We start from the raw sequence: 19,117 nt of genomic DNA on the forward strand, positions 1-19,117 counted from the left end.
GACTAAGTCCATCACCGACTTGCAAATGACGGACTGCTGACGGCTCTCTCTCGTCTGCTCCTGTGGCATGGAGTAAGATTGGTCTGCACGTCATTATGCGTAAAACCACAAACTCTGTTCTTGGTGCACACATTAGGGAGCTTTAGATTTGCGACGTGGACGTTTAAGACGATGATCGCGCTAGCCGTTTTCCTCTGTCCCTGCGTCATGTTGCAAAGTAGCTTTAAATTATGCAAGGACGCAACTTACAAAAAGTAAAATGGCGCCCCCGTATGATCAGTGCATCAAGTAGCTCTCTGCGTCATGATTTGAGCAGACAAAAAAATAGCCCAGAACGCATAGGGAAAACTCAGATGATGCCAGATATAAATTGATTGAGATTGATAAGTGATTGTGCGGTTGTGTAGAACAGCATTTTTTCCTCTGAACGTCCATGTTGCGAAAATCTAAAGCTCCCTATTAGCTTACTAGAAGAACCTAAATTCTTCATTCTGATTCTTTTTGTTGCTGTAATTATTCCTGCTTTGGGACTAATCACCCTGCACAGCTGTCCATGTGATGCACTCTCTCTGCTGCATATCTTTCATAGATATATAATCATATTTTTATATATATATTTACATAATATACACAAACACATACACACACACGCGCGCAAAACACACACACACAAGAGATGTCCAGTCTCTACACGACCTCCACCGTTCCCCGGGGCGTGACCCGGGGTCATAGCTTGGTATTCTCCTCCTCCCCGTTACCCATCATGCCGTAGAGGACGTGGCGGGCGTACGACAGGCGCGTGTGCAGCGCCTTGGTGCAGCCGTGGTGCGTGACGTGGATCAGGCGGTACGTTGTCGGCGTCCGCGACTCATTGATGTACGTGACCAGGTGGTCGTTGTTGTTGTGGCTCAGAATAACCTTGGTGTGGTCCTCAAAGAAGTTGACCTGAAGAGAGATCAGGGTATCATTAATAAATGCTGATACAGCAGACTCCCATTATAATGAAGTCCTTGGAACTGGCAGTTTTCTTTGGTTACATCGACATTTCGTTATAAATGAAAAAACAATAAAAAACATTGAGCCGATAATGTTGCAGCCTGAATTTTTTGTTATAACCAGAATTTCGTTATAACCATGTTCATTACAACGGGATTGCACTGTATTAAATGCAAAAGGGACAAGGTGGGCTATTCAAGAGTCCTTCAATCAGAGTGTACACTGTACATAGTACAGTCTGCATTCAAATGCAACTGAAAGTTTTAAAGCTAAAACATAGCTGTAACAAGGGCTCAAAATTCATCTTCCACTATTTGGAAATTGCTTGCAATACATCGAAAAGCTCAACCAAGAAACTTGGGTCTGGCTGACGAGATTTGCCACGATAATGAGTTGTTTTGGAATATTTTGAGATGGATACTGCTATGGCCCGATACATGTGATCAATGTCATCAATTATAAAACATCATGTAGCAGCTGCGATCAGGTATGCCCTGAGATTGCAATACTTCTGGTAGATTTTTTTTGGGGGGTAATATGTCACATTTTTCTTGGTACTCAATGAAAATCTTGTTATCACAACATTATGTCACACATATCTCTTATGCATATGTCCCCAGTTTCAGAGCAAAAATCAACAGTTTATGAAGTCTGGCAGGAAACTATGTTTTACCTTTAAACCATGAACAAAAGGTTCAAATATATACATTGACAAATACATGACGCATCCCCATCTCTCACAATCTATACCTCCATGATCTTGTCAATGACAATACAAAACTGGACAGTAGTTTAAATTAAGTCCAAGAGTCATATGATGGCAGGAGACACTGACACCTCTTCAAAGCTAATATTTTTTCACTTTTTTAAAAGAATGGACAAGAGAAGGAGTGATCAAGGATATGACAATTGAGTTTAGCCATTGGTTGTGATGACTGTAAAAGTCATATAAAAGAAATGGGTTAACGGCAATTAATGACTCAAGTTCTGTACCATACACTATTCCCTTTCGGGATCTTAATCAGATGAGACACCATAATACTCCTTTTCATTGCTCAATGTCTGTATGGTGACATTCTATTCTGAGCCCAAGAAGAATTTCCTCGTTAACTGCCAGAATCTAAAGCAATTTTAAACTATAAAACTCAGGCACAATGATATCCTCGTCTTCTATTATTGGAATCATGTGAATATGGGAAACTCTAAAAAAATGTTGCTTTTACTTTCACATGTTAGGACTAACCTCGGGGAGAGGTATCTTGCTGGCTATTTTATGTTTATGACTTTGCTCTCTATAGGTCATTGCAAGTAGAAAATCTTTGAGTTAATCGCAGTACTTTTGTCAACAGAGGAGTACTTCTCTTGGCAAGAAATGTATCCTTTGATGGACAAAACCTGTCAACATAATTTTCAAGAGAAATGTAAGCATACAGTGGCTTGTCTACATGCAGAAATAATCCAGAGTAAATCAAAATCAGCCATTCAATAGGACTGAAAAGATTCCATCGAGATCTAACCTGCAACGTCCCATTGCTGAGGTACATTGTGATGGCTTTTCCCGTCCGGTTCCACTTCTCCAAGTAAGGCTGGGCTGAGGAGATCGGGCCAACACCCGGCTGTCCCACCCCTTTCCTCTTGGGGGATGGCGAGCGGATGCCATCTTTCTTGTCGGAGTCAATACCCTGAAAATGAAGGAGACAAGGAGTGTACAAATGGATAAAGAATTCCACAGCATGCCACTTGACAAAACTGTGACTGAGCACTGAAAAACAATCACTGGCAAAAATAGCAAATGATCTTGCTTTTTTTCTGTTTCACCTTGCCTAGCTAGAGGAAAGCAAACAATTAACATACTTTTTATTGGACACTCAACTCAACACTCCACACTCATTGCTGTGGAAACTTCTTGTCTGTATGCAACGTTTTGAGGGGCACCTCCTATGAGGGGTGGCTGCTCAGGATGAATTTCCTGTCTCAGTTTTCTCACATACAGGGAGCACCTCTAAAAGGAGGTTCCTCGCTCCACTTTAATAGATATCATAAACAGTATGGAGAAACATCTGCATTCATCTTCCTTACAGACCATCATCTGCATGGGGATTAAGCTTGCCTCAGGTCAATTTTTTGTTGATGGCCCACTTGAATTTTTTTTCTAATTATACTCAGAGCTGCATTTATAACCATCCTTTGGTATACATCAAGGCCTAAGTCTAGATTACAAAACCTACATCTTGAGCCTATTACTAAAACTGCGTCCAAAGTGCTACCAGCTAAAGAGAAAAATGGTGACAGAATGATGTAACACACAAATCATGCTAACAGGAAATAAATGACACACACACAAAACAAACAATAGAAAAAAATTGTAAGATATGTATACATATCACACAATAAAGAAATAAACTACAAAATCATAGCTTTCTCTCAATCACACAACATCAAAAGAAGATAGTAATGACTCATTCAGGTTCATTTTTGGTTCATGCTATGTTGTTATGTAGTGATCTAAATAATATATATTTTTTTCAATAATTGATATCATCAAATTGCTGGTTCTGCATACTACAGAAAAAAAAAAGGTCTCAGCACTTCAGAAATACCATAGTATACATTCTTGCTATTCTCAATGAAATCTATTGTAAATGCACACTTGAAGAGTTTGTTCGCAAGAACCGATAAGTCCATTTTTGAAGATTTTGAAGTACGGTCTCTGTCATAAAGTACAAAATAATACCTTTTAAATGATATATTGGTCACTACATATAAAGGTACATTTTTGAAGTTATGGTCAAAAGAAGCAAAAATTTTCTTATAATTCTTTTTATTTTTCTTGACCTTTAATCGCAAATATCTCCATTTGGCAAATATGGACTTATCCATTTTTGCGAACAAACTCTTCACTTGTACCATGCTGTTATTGTTTGGTTTCATAATTTGTTATCACTGAAGTAGAACCACACGAAGAATCATGACAGTAATTAATGAATAAATGTATCCACAAATATGTAATATGCAACAAGTGCATGTGAACATCAAATTACAATTGACAACTATGAAACACATAACTGAAATAGCAAACAACATACCTCTGCAATATAACTTCTGTAATTACAAAGATCTAAAATACAGTAGTATTACATATAACAAGCAAAAAGTTTAGCATGCTGTCATTTTTTGCTCTATAAACGCAGTGTATATTTCAAACTATGTGAAAATTTCCACTCTTACGGTATATCACATACAGTATAAATAGGTCATGCACATCACATGTAGGGTGGGTACCACTTTCACTATCACACAAGGATTTAACCCATTGACAACAGGGATGCTCATGGTTCATGTGGAAAGTCTATAGGGCTTTTCAGGATCTCGCACAAAGTAGGTTAACGACAGAGAACAGCTGAGAAGTTTGATCAAAAGAAAACATGCACACTTCTAGCGGGCTGGCAAACATGGCCCGTCTTTGTTTGCACCTGTGGTGAGACGGGTGACGACTCAAGGTAGCCGAGGTCAGAGGTCAAACCCTGGCGAGGGTCACATGATGCATGAGAGGAAAGAGAAGGGCAGGCGGAGAGATGGAAAAGTGAGAAAAAAATGGCTTGATTTGGTGCAAAATGAGGAAGGAATGTTGTGTAGATTTATAGGTGTGGAAGCACTGTGTATGCATTATTTTTGTGTATGGGGAGAATGGGAAGAGTTTTTCTTGACATTTAATAGTGTGTAGAGTTTTGATAGCACTGACTGCGATTCCATGGTCACTTCTCATTTTTAATTTCCACTGCTGCAGAGTGTCTTATTCCAGACTTCACCTGGAACAATGTGAAACAGATGTCATGAACAATAGAACAAAAACATGATGAGGTGGAAATATGAACATAGTTTGGGACAGAAGTTGAAGCTGCTGCATTTATGCCAAGTGCACAATAATTTTTGAAAGGAAGATGTTAAAAAAAATGAACTCCTGTGGCAATACCAGAAATTTTGAAACCTGATCTGCTTTTCCTGATTGGCAGACATGATACATTCAAAATCACTGACAATTAGGCAATCTTTCACATGAATTGGCGCCTGATGTAGCAAATACACATACATCATGGTTGCCAGGCAACAAGAGGAGGAGGGACAGGGTCGTCTCTACTGCAGCTTACCTTGATGAGGTGTTCGTCCATGTAGGTGGCAAAGTAATCCAGGAGGGTGACCTTCTTGGAGAGCCGGGTGGGGACGGAGTTGAGGGGGAAGGAATGTACCTTGCTGTCGGTCGACAGGTATTGCACTGAACTGCAGTACATGAGAGACAGACAGACAGACAGACAGACAGACAGAGAAAGAGAGAGAGAGAGAAGAGCAAAGGAAGAACTTAATTATTAATCAAGTACAATCACATTACCAGGTAATGTCTTTAGGCCTCAATTTCCACGAGATGATGAGGAGTAGCAGATGGATCATATTGCGAGGCAAGTGAGGAGTTCAGAGTCTATATTCATCCAGTGCGATAGAGTGCATCATTTTCAATTATGTGAAGGTCACTGTGGCTCATTCTGTATTACTCTCAATCCAAAAGACACAAAGGAAAGTGCTTGTACATCAAAATTAAGTGTTAACAAAATTGATGAAGTTGAACAAAGTAACAATACAGCGTACGTCATCTAGCACACAGGCCTACACAATGTAAATCAAAGAAGAAACAATAATGTACTTTTGCGGGGAAATAGAAGAGCTAGAAATCTCCCATAAGGATTCCTTCCTACGGTAACAGAGCATCCCTCATTATCAGAAATCTTCATTTCTGTAAAGAAAAACTGGTGAGATGAAAGGATGTGGGGGAAAAAATGAAAGAAGAAGGGGATATTTTAAAGACCCGGGTCTAGGTCAATTACCCCCTAGGCAACTACCCTGGGCCATTCCCCTGGCCCTAATCCTACTCCTAATCCTAACCCTAACCCAAACTACTAACCCTTAACCTAACCCTAATCTTTACTCTAACCTTACCACTAACCAGTATTTAGCCGGAGGGGGGGGGGGGGGGGGGGGGGGGGGGGGTAATTGCCCCCAGTAGTGTGGGGATGAAATGGAGTGAGAAGGCTGGTCTGACTTGGATGTTTATTGAGAATCACTGCTATGAATTGTGTACAGCATCATCACCGATCTCTGTACTCAAGTACACACACAGCCAAGAATCTCAACTGGAGATTGCTAATTCACAGCATATTGTATGCTTCAATGCACATAGCATCATTTGCTGACACATGACCGTCTGGCGCGATTCGTGGTTTTCGAATGCACCCTGGTGGGCAGGGAATGACGATCGATTCAATCAGGCCAGCTATGTTTCCCCACCCTACTAGATCCTTAACCCTCTGAGGACAGACTGATTTTGCTATAACACGCAATTCCCATAAACACCTGCCCGATCATACTTGGGACTAATCTTCAATGGGTTAAGGCAGAAAGAACTGGGTGTGGCTGGAGATTGTCATGTACCTTCTGTCTGGGGTGAAACTGATGCGGGACTTGTCGTTGAACATGACGCCAACCACCTTGTTGGACAGCTGGTATCCAAAGCCGTACTTGTTCGAGTAATCCACCCACTTGATCACCCACACCACCTCGCTGGGGTTTGGCTTGTACTTGGGTGTGTTCCTGTAGTCTTCTGGGTGGAGGGAAAGGGTATACAAAGTCAAGCCACCTGCTACCATATACTTTTGTTTTCCCAAGAAATAACATTTTGCTGATGTCATATCCCTCTCAAGCAATTTTTTTTTTCTTCAAAACTGTGTATTGTCTGTGTAGTCCTGTTTAACCATAAATAGGTGCACAATACTACACAACATGACGCGGTAACGACAACTACAATACAATCATTAAAGTACATTGTACACCATATGACATATAATAACTACTAAGAATGACACTTTTCTGAGGTGATATTACTTTTAGACATATAAGACTTTTTTGCATCTAATTAACTCTTTCACTCTTGGAGGCTCTCATCATGTTACTTCTGAGATGATTCAATTTTTGAAAGAACTTTAAACATGTCATGTTCCTCTATGCAAATATATGATTAACCTACAGGTGTATTTTTTTTAATGCCAGTTGGCACAGAAACCCCAATAGCATTTTACAGACTGTCTGAAGTCCCTGGCACTGAACGGGTTAAATGATTCACAGGTGGAATGAGTTTGGCTCACACCCTTTTAATACCTTTTGGCATGTGGTTCAAACACGTGTTCAGCATCTCGTAGACCTTGTCCATGGAGCACCCTGGGACTGTTTTTGCTGATGTCACAGCTGAAAGGCAATGCACAGACAAGGAATGATACAAGGACATGCAAATTGCCTGACAGAGGATCTAGTCTTGCCAAAAAAAGAAGAAAAAAAAAGAAGATGTGTTTACGTGCCACTCCACACCATGCCCATGTTGGCTTTGATACACGGATTAAAACCACATGTACAGAACTGCAGAGATTTTGTTAGAATTTGATTTAAAATTCGGAGATTCTTTGATCTTAAAGTGTTATATGTTTTATGAAATGTGTGCATATTGGAAGTTATGATGATGTCATCAATGCACCAGTCTCCAATTTACCTGTACACAAATCTTCAGTACGAATTTCCCTTTTTATTTTGTTTTGACCTGAAATCAGTAAATATAGGGTTCATCCTTTCCACCAAATCACTATAGTCTGGTGAAAGCAATGCAGTGATGGACTTTTAAGGGAAAGGGGTTGCAGCTGCTAAATAATCGATCACAAACACTAATTTTATATTTTTTTTTCTGTTTAAAAAAATGGGAATGCTGCCAGTCATTTTGAGTCATCATCTCTCCTAAAATGTGTGTGTGGTTGCTGTCAACATCACTATTTGGCTTAAACATGTGAAACTTTACAATTAAAAGACTTTCTTATTTGAAGTCCAGTCTGAATGAAACTTATAACAAACCATTTGTCTGATTTAACAGTATTATTTTGTAAAAGTAAACTTGCCCACTGTGTGAAATATTCCATATTTGGAAACTCAAATGCATGTACATGGCAATGAAAATGTCTCAGTGGAATACCTAAAGTCATAGGAAGTATAGAATGATAAAGATGACTAAATTCTCAAGAAATCTAATCTGCTCATCAGTTATCATACTGGATTTAAAGAAGTGGAGATAGGTTACTACTTTGTGATATGTTGTTCATTTTCTGTACTGATGCAATAATTTGCTATTAAAGCAAGGATGAAACACTTCAGTGAAAAAAGCAAGATTTCACTACTTATGAAATTATAATTATGTGCAAAATATTTCACTGAGTAGAAGTTGTCACAAATACAATGTACTTGTGCTCTATTGAACTACAATGGTGCATAAATACCAAAATGCAAATATTTTCATGAGAGGTTGGAACAATTATGTACAGAAATGCTCTCAGCTGCAAATCATACTACGATGAATTGACAGAAACTGGCTTGATGCCAAAAAACCCCAACAATCAGAGATAAGTTTCCTTTCCACAGTATTTTGTAAACATAGATAAACAAAGATTTTTAGTCCATCAATTATTATTGGGATGTTGAGATACTTACAAAGCAACAGTGCTTATAAAAACCAAAATAAAAAAAAACAGTAAAAACATCAATGAACTCACCTGCACTCCTCTTCTCTATTACATTGACCATGGCTGTTTTGATGGCGGAGGTCACAGGGGTTATAGGTCGTGACCCTACTATTCTAGTTCTTAGCTTGGGTGTGCCAGAAGGTTTCCCTGAGGTTTGCTGTGGAAATAAGATAAGAGAGCAATTAAGAAAGAGTAAGAGAGAGCAAGAGAGAGAGACAGACAGACAGAAAGAAAAAAGAGACGGAGAGAGAGAAAAAAACATATTGTAGATGATGAAAAAATTTAACAGACATACAATCTATAAAAAAAAATGAATGATCTTGAAGATGTGTAAAAGATTACAAAAGACCAAATATTTGTTTCATACACACTGAACTAATGTCAATTAAGTGCTAGCACAATGAGCAGGTGCTTCAAATATAAGCTTTGTTTCTCTCAATAAATGCATATACCCAGATGGCAAAAAAAAGAAGTTGAATGAAAATAAGAGCTGCTATAGCAGAAGTCTTGATGACTTGCTTGAAATACAATTCAGTACGACTAACAAGGAGTAGAAACTATGAGAGAGGAGATAAATATAGCTGAATTGTCAATAACATTGACGTGTGTAATCTTGGAGATGATGGCCATGTAATAATTTTGTGACCTTTGACATTGTATAAAATTTCATTTGCTTTGCTGAAGGATGCTGGGAATATTTAAAGGACAATATGTGTCTGTCCAGCTTAAAACCCACAAAATGTAGGCCAAAACAAATTTTCTATTCAAAAAGAATAAACTCTAAGCTTTAAAATGATATATAACTTGCTAAAATTGGGCCATCCTAACCCACTTAAAAAGTGAATTAGATAGGGATAGGAGAGAATTAGCAGGTAAAGATTCATAGAAGAGTGAGAAAAGAGGATTCAGAAATTACAGTCACTCAGACATGCTGTGCAGAAGTATCAATGAAAACTTTGTTCTATTTCACAGTGATAGTGGCCACTGCCCAAAAAAATGTGGCCCAGAAAAACTACTAATATCTCGATTTCAGTTTAGTTTAAGCCGTAAAATTTTGACAGTAAGCAGAGAAAAGATTATTCTTTCAGGTAAGACAAACTTTGAAAATTCGAGTCGGACAACTGAAATGACATATTTTGTTTCCTTACAAAGAATCCTAATCTATGAGGCTTTTCGTGGGTGCTGAGCTGGGTGGCCATATACAAGTATATCAAAGATATATCTACTGTAATTCAAAGCATGTCCCTCTACATCAGATTTGATTAATATGATTACTTGGGACTGGTTTAAAGAAAAGTACAAAAGAACAGCCACATACTGTATTGTTTCCTTGACCCTGAGTGCTGCCCTCGTTGTGAATGACCTCTGATAGTGGCGCTGTCACGTCCCGTCGCTGCAGCGTGCTCTCCCTCTTCAGCCGGCAGAACTCGTTGGTCACGAGGTCGCCCTTGTGGTCGCTGATCAGGACCTTGGTGATGGGGAACTCCGGCGCCGTGACGCAGGCCGACGGCGACAGCGTCTCGGGCACAAAGCCGTGAGTGAAGAACTCATTGTTGATGACGACCTCCAGTGGGGGTCGCTCCTCGGGGTCAGAAGACAACAGGTCTGAGATGATCTCCCTGGCGACGGGAGACAGTGTGTCGGGGAAGTGGTACTTGTTGTGCTTGATGCGGGCGTACGTCTCCTTCAGTGAGCTGGTCTCAAATGGGGGCCGGCCAACAAGCATTGTGTACCTGAGTTTGGGGTGGAAGATATTATTGGTATTTTAATGTCAGTTTGATTTATTTTCTTGATTCTTAAAAGCACTGATTTGACAAAATCACTAGCAAAACACGCAAAAGCAACACACTCCTTTACTTTCACTATCGTTCAACAGCTGAAGTTGTTTTTAACTATCCATATAATGCTTAGATTTCTTAAGGATATTGTTCTTGAAGCAAAAAGTTGTAATTACATCACAAAGAAATTTCTCTTCAGAAAAAAGTAAAGTAAGATTATTCTTTATTTCTTCATCAGTCATGTTATTAATCTTCCTATATTCATGTTGACACTCCTGCCACACACTTGATGAACAACTCTTCTTAACACTGGTAGGATAAAAATTACAAAGAGGAAATGTAATGGAGGTTTTACAGGCAATTGTAAAACTTACATGATGCATCCCAGAGCCCAGACGTCAGCCTCAAAACTGTGTCCGATCTTTCCGAGCACCTCAGGGGCGATGTAGTTTGGAGTACCACACATTGTTCTGCATAAAACAAACAAACAGATACAAAAAATGCAACAATGTCAGTCTGAGAATGACTCTATATTTAGACAGTCATGATTAACCTTGAAATGCTATCTCTCTGCCCATCTGTTACCAACATGGGCCTGGAAAATGGATTTTCAAGTAATCCACAACTTTTCCTTGTATCTAATCAAATACTCTGCGCCATACATATGAGTAACTAAACATGGCCTGAACCAACAACAACAACACAATTATATCTATAATAGACAGTAAATTACCCTTTCTTTACTAATATGTGCATTCACATTTCCGTGTATGGGATCTAATTCTCTCCGACAACATGCTAAAACCTTTAATCATTTCGTGAAGATCATGCCTTACTTTTTTTTTATCCCGTATAGATTTTGTTCTGTTCATACCTTTGTTGTTCTTTTGTGTTTTAATGCGATTAGGAAAAAAATCAAATGAATAATAAAAAAGGTAACATGACCACACTGTTTTCATGTAACTATGACATAACTGTTAATGACTGTGTATTGATACTATATTCATACTTGACATTTTAGCCATTCTCTTCATTTTCAGACGTACAACAATCACAGATCTACATTGCCAATGGGCTACGTCTGCAAGCTATATCTTACTCACGGGCATTAAAGGGTGTTTATCCTTACAGCAAATTACATTTACTGTGCCTCAAATTGGAGGAAGAGGCCAACGTGGGATTAATTGTTTACGTAGTGGAAGTAATTTGACCCCTCTGGAGTTCTCGCTTGGGCTTTGTCAACTTTGCCCTGCTTCGTGGAGACAGAGCTATTTAATACCCCTTTCAGTAACCCTCTTAGCTCAGACCAGGGGTGGACCAAGTCAAAAAATTTTGAGTTTATGAATGGGTCGGGCCAAAGTGGTCCGCACCAGGAGCGGGCCAGGAGCGGGCTATTTTGGCGCTGCTGCAGCTAGCACCAGGTGCGGACCAGGCACGGGCCTGGCGCTGATCGAAGAGTTTATGAATGATAGCAGCGCCAGGCGCGGGCCAAAATTCCTTTCACAGTCAAAGGTCACAGCTTACGCTGCTCAGCTCATAAGCACGCGGCATGCACATCAAATATCGCACAAAAAGTGCACTTCCGCTCTGTCCATGACGTGTTCAGTTACCATGGCAGTTATCCCTTATGTCACCAAGTTTATGAATGGGTGGGTCATCATAAAAGTAGCGCGGCTCTGCTATAGTTACTGAACGCAATTTTTACTGCTTGGCGCGGGCTAATTTAGCTCAGACCAGGAGCAGGCCAAAAATGTATGAGTTACTGAAAGCGGTATTACTAGGAGCCTCATCTAAACGCAGGCTTGGGCCCTCTCTGATTTGAACTGTTATTTAAGGTGGTAGAGAATTATGCCTTTAATAGGGTCGTCATGCATTGAAGGTTTCGTATCAATCTCATTGTAATGACCGCACCTCACAAAAGAAGTCCCAAAATCTTATCAGTATGAGAGTATTAAACAAATTCATATATCAAGACAATGTTATGAAAAAAAAAAGATATGCTGAGTAATGGCCTTGTATGTCAACTGTAATAGTAGAAGTAGTAGCAGCAGTAGTAGTAGTAGTAGTAGTAGTAGTAGTAGTAGAAGCGGTAGTAGTAGTAGCGGTAGTAGTAGTAGTAGTAGTAGTGGTAGTAGTAGTAGAAGTAGTAGTAGTAGTAGTGGTAGTAGTAGTAGTAGTAGTAGTAGTAGTAGTAGTAGCAGTAGTGGTAGTAGTAGCAGTAGTAGTCCTCAACTTTGTTGTTGTCAAAGAGGTAGTCTACTTGTATGTCACTGTCCACAAGCAGAGTAATCTAGAGTGAACATGAAATGGCCTTAAATACGTGGTCACACTCCTAAACCCTGTTACCTATCTCTCTGGTATTGTACATCTTGCACATTCTATCAGAACATCTCATTGACATTTTGACAAACTTCTGTGAAACAAACCTGTGAAAAATCTTTTCTCACTGATAAGGCCACAAATTCACGAAATATTTACAGTATCAATCATTTGCTTTTTTCTTCATATTCGGAATGCACCTTGATAATACTTGACAAACTTGTGGAGTTTCTTTCAATTTTTTATCTGCCTGTTATTTACAAGACAAAGTTCATCTACTGACGTCATGACGAGGCTACAGCCCCTACATTGTATCATTACACACTCATGCTTGGTGACCAAATTTGCCCTTTCCCTTTGGAGTCGCCCAAACTTACCATGTCATTTGAACATATCCTTACTACTCATTTTTGTTTTCTTTGACATATTTTTCTTTTTCTTCCATCTGTCTCTCTCTCTCTCTCTCTGTCTTTTATTTTTTAGACTGACTTTATTTTACCTTTTTCAATCTCCCTCAGGATGTCTCTCTACATTGTAAAAACTAAAAAAACTTTTTTTTTTCACAAATAGTTTATTTTTGGAGCTCAGACAACCTAGGAAGGAAGCCTCATATCAACCTGATAATGAACTATTCACTGCTGCATTAAAAGATTGAAAAATATATATATAGGGCTTGGATTTGACTGGACGTACTGCCTGTGTCTGACAACATTTATCCCTGCTTTCCAATCATAACTTCCAACCTGTTCCCTAACCACAGCTCTCATCCTTCCCCCTCTCCTATTCCCTAGCTCCTGATGGTGTTTATCAACTTTTCTTTCTCCTTATGGAATATCATTTGCCACATTCTTTCTCAATCCATCAGTTTTTGTGTTTGATTAGTGAATATTCATTTGTGAAAAATTCTGGCTTCTCTTTCTTGTAGAGGTACCTGATTTCCCACTCCTTGTTTTACAAGATGTAACTATACAAGCTAATAAAAAACAACAGCAGCACACTGCCTCAATGGCACAAGAGAGGGAATAGTATTGTAATTGTATGACAAAGTTTATTATTAATGGATCTTAGACACTCCTGGGTTTTTTTTTTCCATTTTCTTGAGCGGAGTGAGCAGTACCACAACATTTTCTATTCTCCATTAATTTTATCTGTTCATCTTTCTATTTGCACTTCTGCTGACATGTTTTGTCTTTCCTTCTTTCTTTCTTCTTTCTTTTTTTCTCTCTCAAGCATATATATATATATATATATATATATATATATATACACTCACATTAAGCCACTAAATGAAGAACAGATAACATCTTCTTCTGTTTATGTCAATACGTTTCTCTTACGCTCTGTCTCACTAAAGCAGATACAGGTACACGCACCCACAACCCTTCTAATTCCCTGTGTCTTCTTATCTCTTCCCTCTCTCTCTCTCCGTCCCTCTTCATCTGTCTCTGTCCCTTGTCTCTCTCTCTCTCTCTCTCTCTCCCCAAGACTGAGTCATAGGCACGAGATAGTCGAGCATGCAGCAGAGACGAGGAAATCGGGCAATCACGGTTCTAATCTGAGAAGTGATGTATTGTAGGGTGGAATTTGTTGCCAAGTCAGTTTCAGGTTTTTGGGTTGCTCAAGGAGACAAGGGCTTCAGGACTCTCCTACACGAGGGCCTTGAGCAGACACGGATGTTTTAACACAAAACCCCTGAACCCCTGTAATGGAGACTACAGCTGCAGTGAACCTTTACACATACAGAGGCCATCAATATGATGCAGATCCCCCCCCCCCCCCCCCAAAAAAAAAAACATATGCCAAATGCCAGGTGATATCTCGACCGCATATAGCAACCTGTGATCATAGTGTTTCAATGTAATTTCATTAACCTTTTGACCTCTGACCTTGTCTAACTTAATGAATATTCAAACTTGACCATCATCTTTAGGTGATGCACCTGTGATGTGAGATTTGTGGTCATAGCTCAAGCTGTGGAAAGTTATTGAGAGCACAAATTATATGGCACTTAAATCAGGGAATGTTCATTGACATTTTGACCTTTGACCTTGAAAAAATTCAATATTCAGTATTCAAACTTGACTGGCATCTTTAGGTAATGTACTTGCATAAGTGGTGTGAGTTTGGTAGTCATAGCTCAAAGTTGTGGGAAGTTATTGAGTACACCACAATACTACATGTATAGTGCTTATAAGATAAAGTGCATTGACCTTTGACCTAGTTGGACTGCACCCATATTTGAAGTTGACCAACACTTTTAGATGATGTATTTGTGGTGTGAGTTTGGTGGTCATGACTCAAAACTGTGCAAAGTTATAGAGAGTACACCAAAATGTTGATAACAACGCCGATGATGATGCTGTCGCCGCCGACAACAGAAAAGTGAAGCCTACAATGTACATTTAGCTTCCACTATTTGGTGCAAGAAAAAAACAACAACAAAACCTGATCGATGTCCTATGTGAATGGTAAAGTCTTGGTTACTTGCTTGTTTCTGGATCTTTAAACTTTTTCTATAAATCCTAACTCCAAAATGGTTGATTTGTTGAAGCAATGACCAGATCTAGATGTGCAGATTTCATTTGTTTGGATTGTACTGATTGAAATGCTGTTCGCTGGCGTCATTGCAGAATGTCTTTCGATGCTTGACTTATAAACTTACCATGTTAGGATTTGCATTTAAATTCAAGATGGGAAACAATGAATTACAGCAATCCAGAACCTCACTGGGTGTGCAATGAGATACTTGTATAAAGTGTAGTCCTTTAATTATTTCCGAGGGGACTCATTGAGAAAGATCTGAGCAACGTACTCTTTGTCTATAAAATCCGTGTCAATATGTAAAAGTGCAAAGATATACATGGGGTTGAGTTGCAACCAAACAATTGGAGGCTTTGTCTATAATTAGGTACTACTAAGGCTCTGATTTCCAGGTAAGAATTATTAGATGATTGGAGAACCACTCTTAAACTGTGTGGTTTGTGGCATTCAGATGAATATTCAAGTTGTGCTAATACATTCTGTGTAGCATATGATGTAGAGTGTAAGGTTGGTATAGGTATAAAAGTACAAATGACTGACTGAATGACTGACTGACTAAATGAATACATAGATGAATGGATGAATGAGTGTATGAACGGATGAACACTGAATGAATGAATGAAAAATTGAATGGCTAAGTGAATGAAAAATAGAATGGCTAATGGATGAGTAAGTGAATGGATGGATGGAAGAATAAGTGAATGAATAAATACAAGTATGAACGGATGGATGAATAGATGAATGAATGAATAAATGGATGAATGGACAGAAGGATGAATGAAAGAAAGGAAGAATGAATGAATGAATGAACATTTGTTTAAATTATTATGTAAATAAATTGGGTGGACATGTAACGCAACAGATATGAGGCTTTTTGCACAGACAGACAGAGATTTTGATCTGGTTGTCACAAATTACTGAATGCCTGAGGAACCCATCATATCCTGGCTGGATTGTGATTTACGAATGCTCATCTGATTTGTGACATTATCATGTCTTGCTAGTAATGTTCTCTTTCAACTCGTGTCTGATTCTAACCTAGAAGATTGGAGAAATGGAGTGGATCATGTCATGTACAGAACAGATTTTGATTCTAATCTGCATTTACAACCTCTCAGATATCTCCTGGTTTATAGCTCTTTACACAGTACTGTGAAGATAAAACCCCTTTTAATTATTGATTGCATAATACATTGTTATTGACCCTAGATTCAACACTTCCATTTCAATAAACTAATCTTATCCTCTGAAATTGGGCTATATCTTCAGAGGTGTGTGTGTGTGGGGGGGGGGGGGGGGCGAAAACAACAAGGAATGATTGAATGTCTTTACTTGAAACAACTATTTGGTATATTCCCCCTGAGTGACTCATATGCTTGCAAGTAGGGCCCACTGTGTATGGTCAAATACTACATGTTCATGAAAAGAAAGCGCACAAAATAGTTACAGATGATATCTTATCACATGTTTGGTGGATTTTTTTAAATGATGACAGCTATGCATCATAATGTGTAATTCTCATAACCTGGGTTCCTCATGGTCTAACATAATTATGTCCCCCCCCCCCCCAACTTGCACTGACATACGTAACACCTCAAAACGAGTGTGAATGCAGGCCTTGCATAAGTTTAATTGTGGGACTAGACTTGAGGTTGGTGTGAAATCAGGCATGAGATCATTCTGCATCATAGCTAATTGAAGGTGCTAATTCACACATAGCCTACGTATCCTTACACCCTGACGGGAGTGTTGACCAGTCTGATGTCAAAACCACTTTATCCCTGTTCATCCCTGTCATCTTTCTCTGCTAACCACTAGGGAAGCTGCTCTAAGATCTTCCTCTTCCCCACAAAGCCGTCCCACAGATATGGTGTAAGAAGTTGGGGGGGGGGGGGTGTTGCAGCTGGTCAAGGGGGAGCTTGAGGGCATGTCCAGTTGCCCTCATTTGAGGCAATAACATCCTTCATCTAGGGCAGGAGTTCTCTCATGGAAAAGAGAGAGTCATTGCAGTAAAGAATGACATCCCTTTCATTGGGCAGTGAAGGCTCAACATTCAGTCCATGGTCACTGTGATACATTTTACCAAATAGCTTGACCCTTCTGCCTTGGGGGTCACCTTTTCATGCCTAATGAGTAGGAATTCTCCAAGACTTTGTATTGCCTACACCAGCACCTCCTGTAAACACCACAAGGAAAAATTAAGGATGCACTGCAAGATTTCTAAATTGGTAATTTATAAATGTTGTCCAAGGTTTCACATTATCATCTTTGTTCTGCAAGTGCATATTTGGTATGCATTATCTGATCAACTGATACGTAACAGCTATTTTGTGGCATGATGTATGAGACAACAAAAGGAATATAACCTTTGCTTTACAAGAAATGCAGACATTGTCTTGCAGACTGAAATAGGCCTTCGGGTTCTATTTGTCACATAAACAAAGAAAAAATTTGACCTCATCTTGTTCCTTGACCCTTATAATTTTTACCCTGGTTAAATCTGTAGGCATCTATCTTGATGTCTACACCCAAGTCATTAAACTTGTTTGTAAACATCACAATGTGACTGTGAATTGGAAGCCTGGGGACACACGTTTCCCTAAGTGAGTCATAATGTTACCTGTCCACTAAGCTCACTGTTGTTACACGGGATCTACTGTGATCCCTTGCGTTGGGATGGCTGCCATAACTGTAGCTTTTAATACTGGGAAGTGAAGTTGTCCTTGAAAAGGTAAACACGACCCCAGAGCACTAATGCTAGCAGTCAACATATAAGAGCCCTGTATCCTGCCAAATGGGATCACTGTCAGCATGTTCAGTAGTCCAAGCAGGAAGGTGAGACACTTGTTTCACCTCCCTTGTCCAAGTAAGGTGTACCATACATGAATTGCCGGAATTGATGATGTCACATGACACTTCCGGGCACCACAGATGACCATCCATAACCCTAATCTCATCCATAACGTCATGTAGAATAATTTATCAGTCTTGATAAGAGTTCATCTCGCTGCCCCTTGGTAGTCCCTCTTGTTCTTTACTTTTAATCTGTTTTAATTAATTTTCTTCTTGCACACTCACCTACCAAATGTTTGTCCTGATTCATTAGGATGAAAACTATATCAGCATAGGCATATCATACCAAATAAGGCAACCAAAAGAAGCAAATAATGCCATTTGTCTGTTCACTTTTGATACAAAGCAGTGTTGTAAAATTGTGACTCATCAAATATTCGTCTTGCTAACAATGCTAGTGACCATATAAATATTAAAATGAATGAACAAATGAATAAGTGAATGAATGAATGAATTAGTTAATGAGTGAATGAATGAATGATTCAATAAGCAAATGTGTATGAATGAATGAATGAGTATAATATACTCATTCACTCATATATAGATTCATAATACGAATCTATGAATGAGTGAATGAATGATTAAATGAGTGAACAAGTATATGAATGAATTAGTGAATAAGAGGATGAATGATTCAATAAGTGAATGAATGAATGAATGATTTGATGAGTAAATGAGTGTATGAATGAATGGACGAATGAGTGAATTAATGATTAAATGAGTGAATGTGTATGAATCACTGACACCCTTCTGCACTGCATGATTCCAATCCTATGCTCTGGCAATTACGTCAGCATGAATACAGGTCCTGAGTACTGGGATAACAGTCAACCTGTTATCTGTAAGGGCTTCCTTCCCCTTCTGTTCCAAATATCATTCAGTTGATTGTTTTTGCTCACTTGATATTTCTGGCAGATACCATGCACTTATTGCATTGTCATTCTAACCTGTACTACAAATGTTGTCATACAGAATGCTGACTCACTGCAAATATGGGTTTGGACCTTATCTGCTGAACAGGCTTCA

The 19,117-nt window shown here is 39.1% G+C and overlaps 1 protein-coding gene across 1 annotated transcript in view; it reads right to left on the reverse strand.

Annotated features, from left to right (window-relative positions):
- Positions 1-726: 726 nt before the first annotated feature.
- LOC139734287 (serine/threonine-protein kinase PLK1-like) overlaps positions 727-19,117 on the reverse strand; it is a 90,589-nt gene continuing 72,198 nt past the window's right edge. Inside the window, exons 6-14 of the mRNA XM_071645080.1 lie at positions 10,753-10,848; positions 9,919-10,333; positions 8,631-8,757; positions 7,201-7,287; positions 6,478-6,646; positions 5,145-5,274; positions 4,470-4,520; positions 2,514-2,678; positions 727-945 (exon numbers count right to left, since the gene is read on the reverse strand). Of these exons, the coding sequence (XP_071501181.1) occupies positions 727-945; positions 2,514-2,678; positions 4,470-4,520; positions 5,145-5,274; positions 6,478-6,646; positions 7,201-7,287; positions 8,631-8,757; positions 9,919-10,333; positions 10,753-10,848 (1,459 nt within the window). The remainder of the gene's footprint in view (positions 946-2,513; positions 2,679-4,469; positions 4,521-5,144; positions 5,275-6,477; positions 6,647-7,200; positions 7,288-8,630; positions 8,758-9,918; positions 10,334-10,752; positions 10,849-19,117) is intronic.

This window comes from Diadema antillarum, unplaced genomic scaffold (assembly GCF_040938485.1).
Source record: "Diadema antillarum isolate AM-2024a unplaced genomic scaffold, OU_Dant_1.0 seq00000522_RagTag, whole genome shotgun sequence".
NCBI classification, from domain to species: Eukaryota; Metazoa; Echinodermata; class Echinoidea; order Diadematoida; family Diadematidae; genus Diadema; species Diadema antillarum.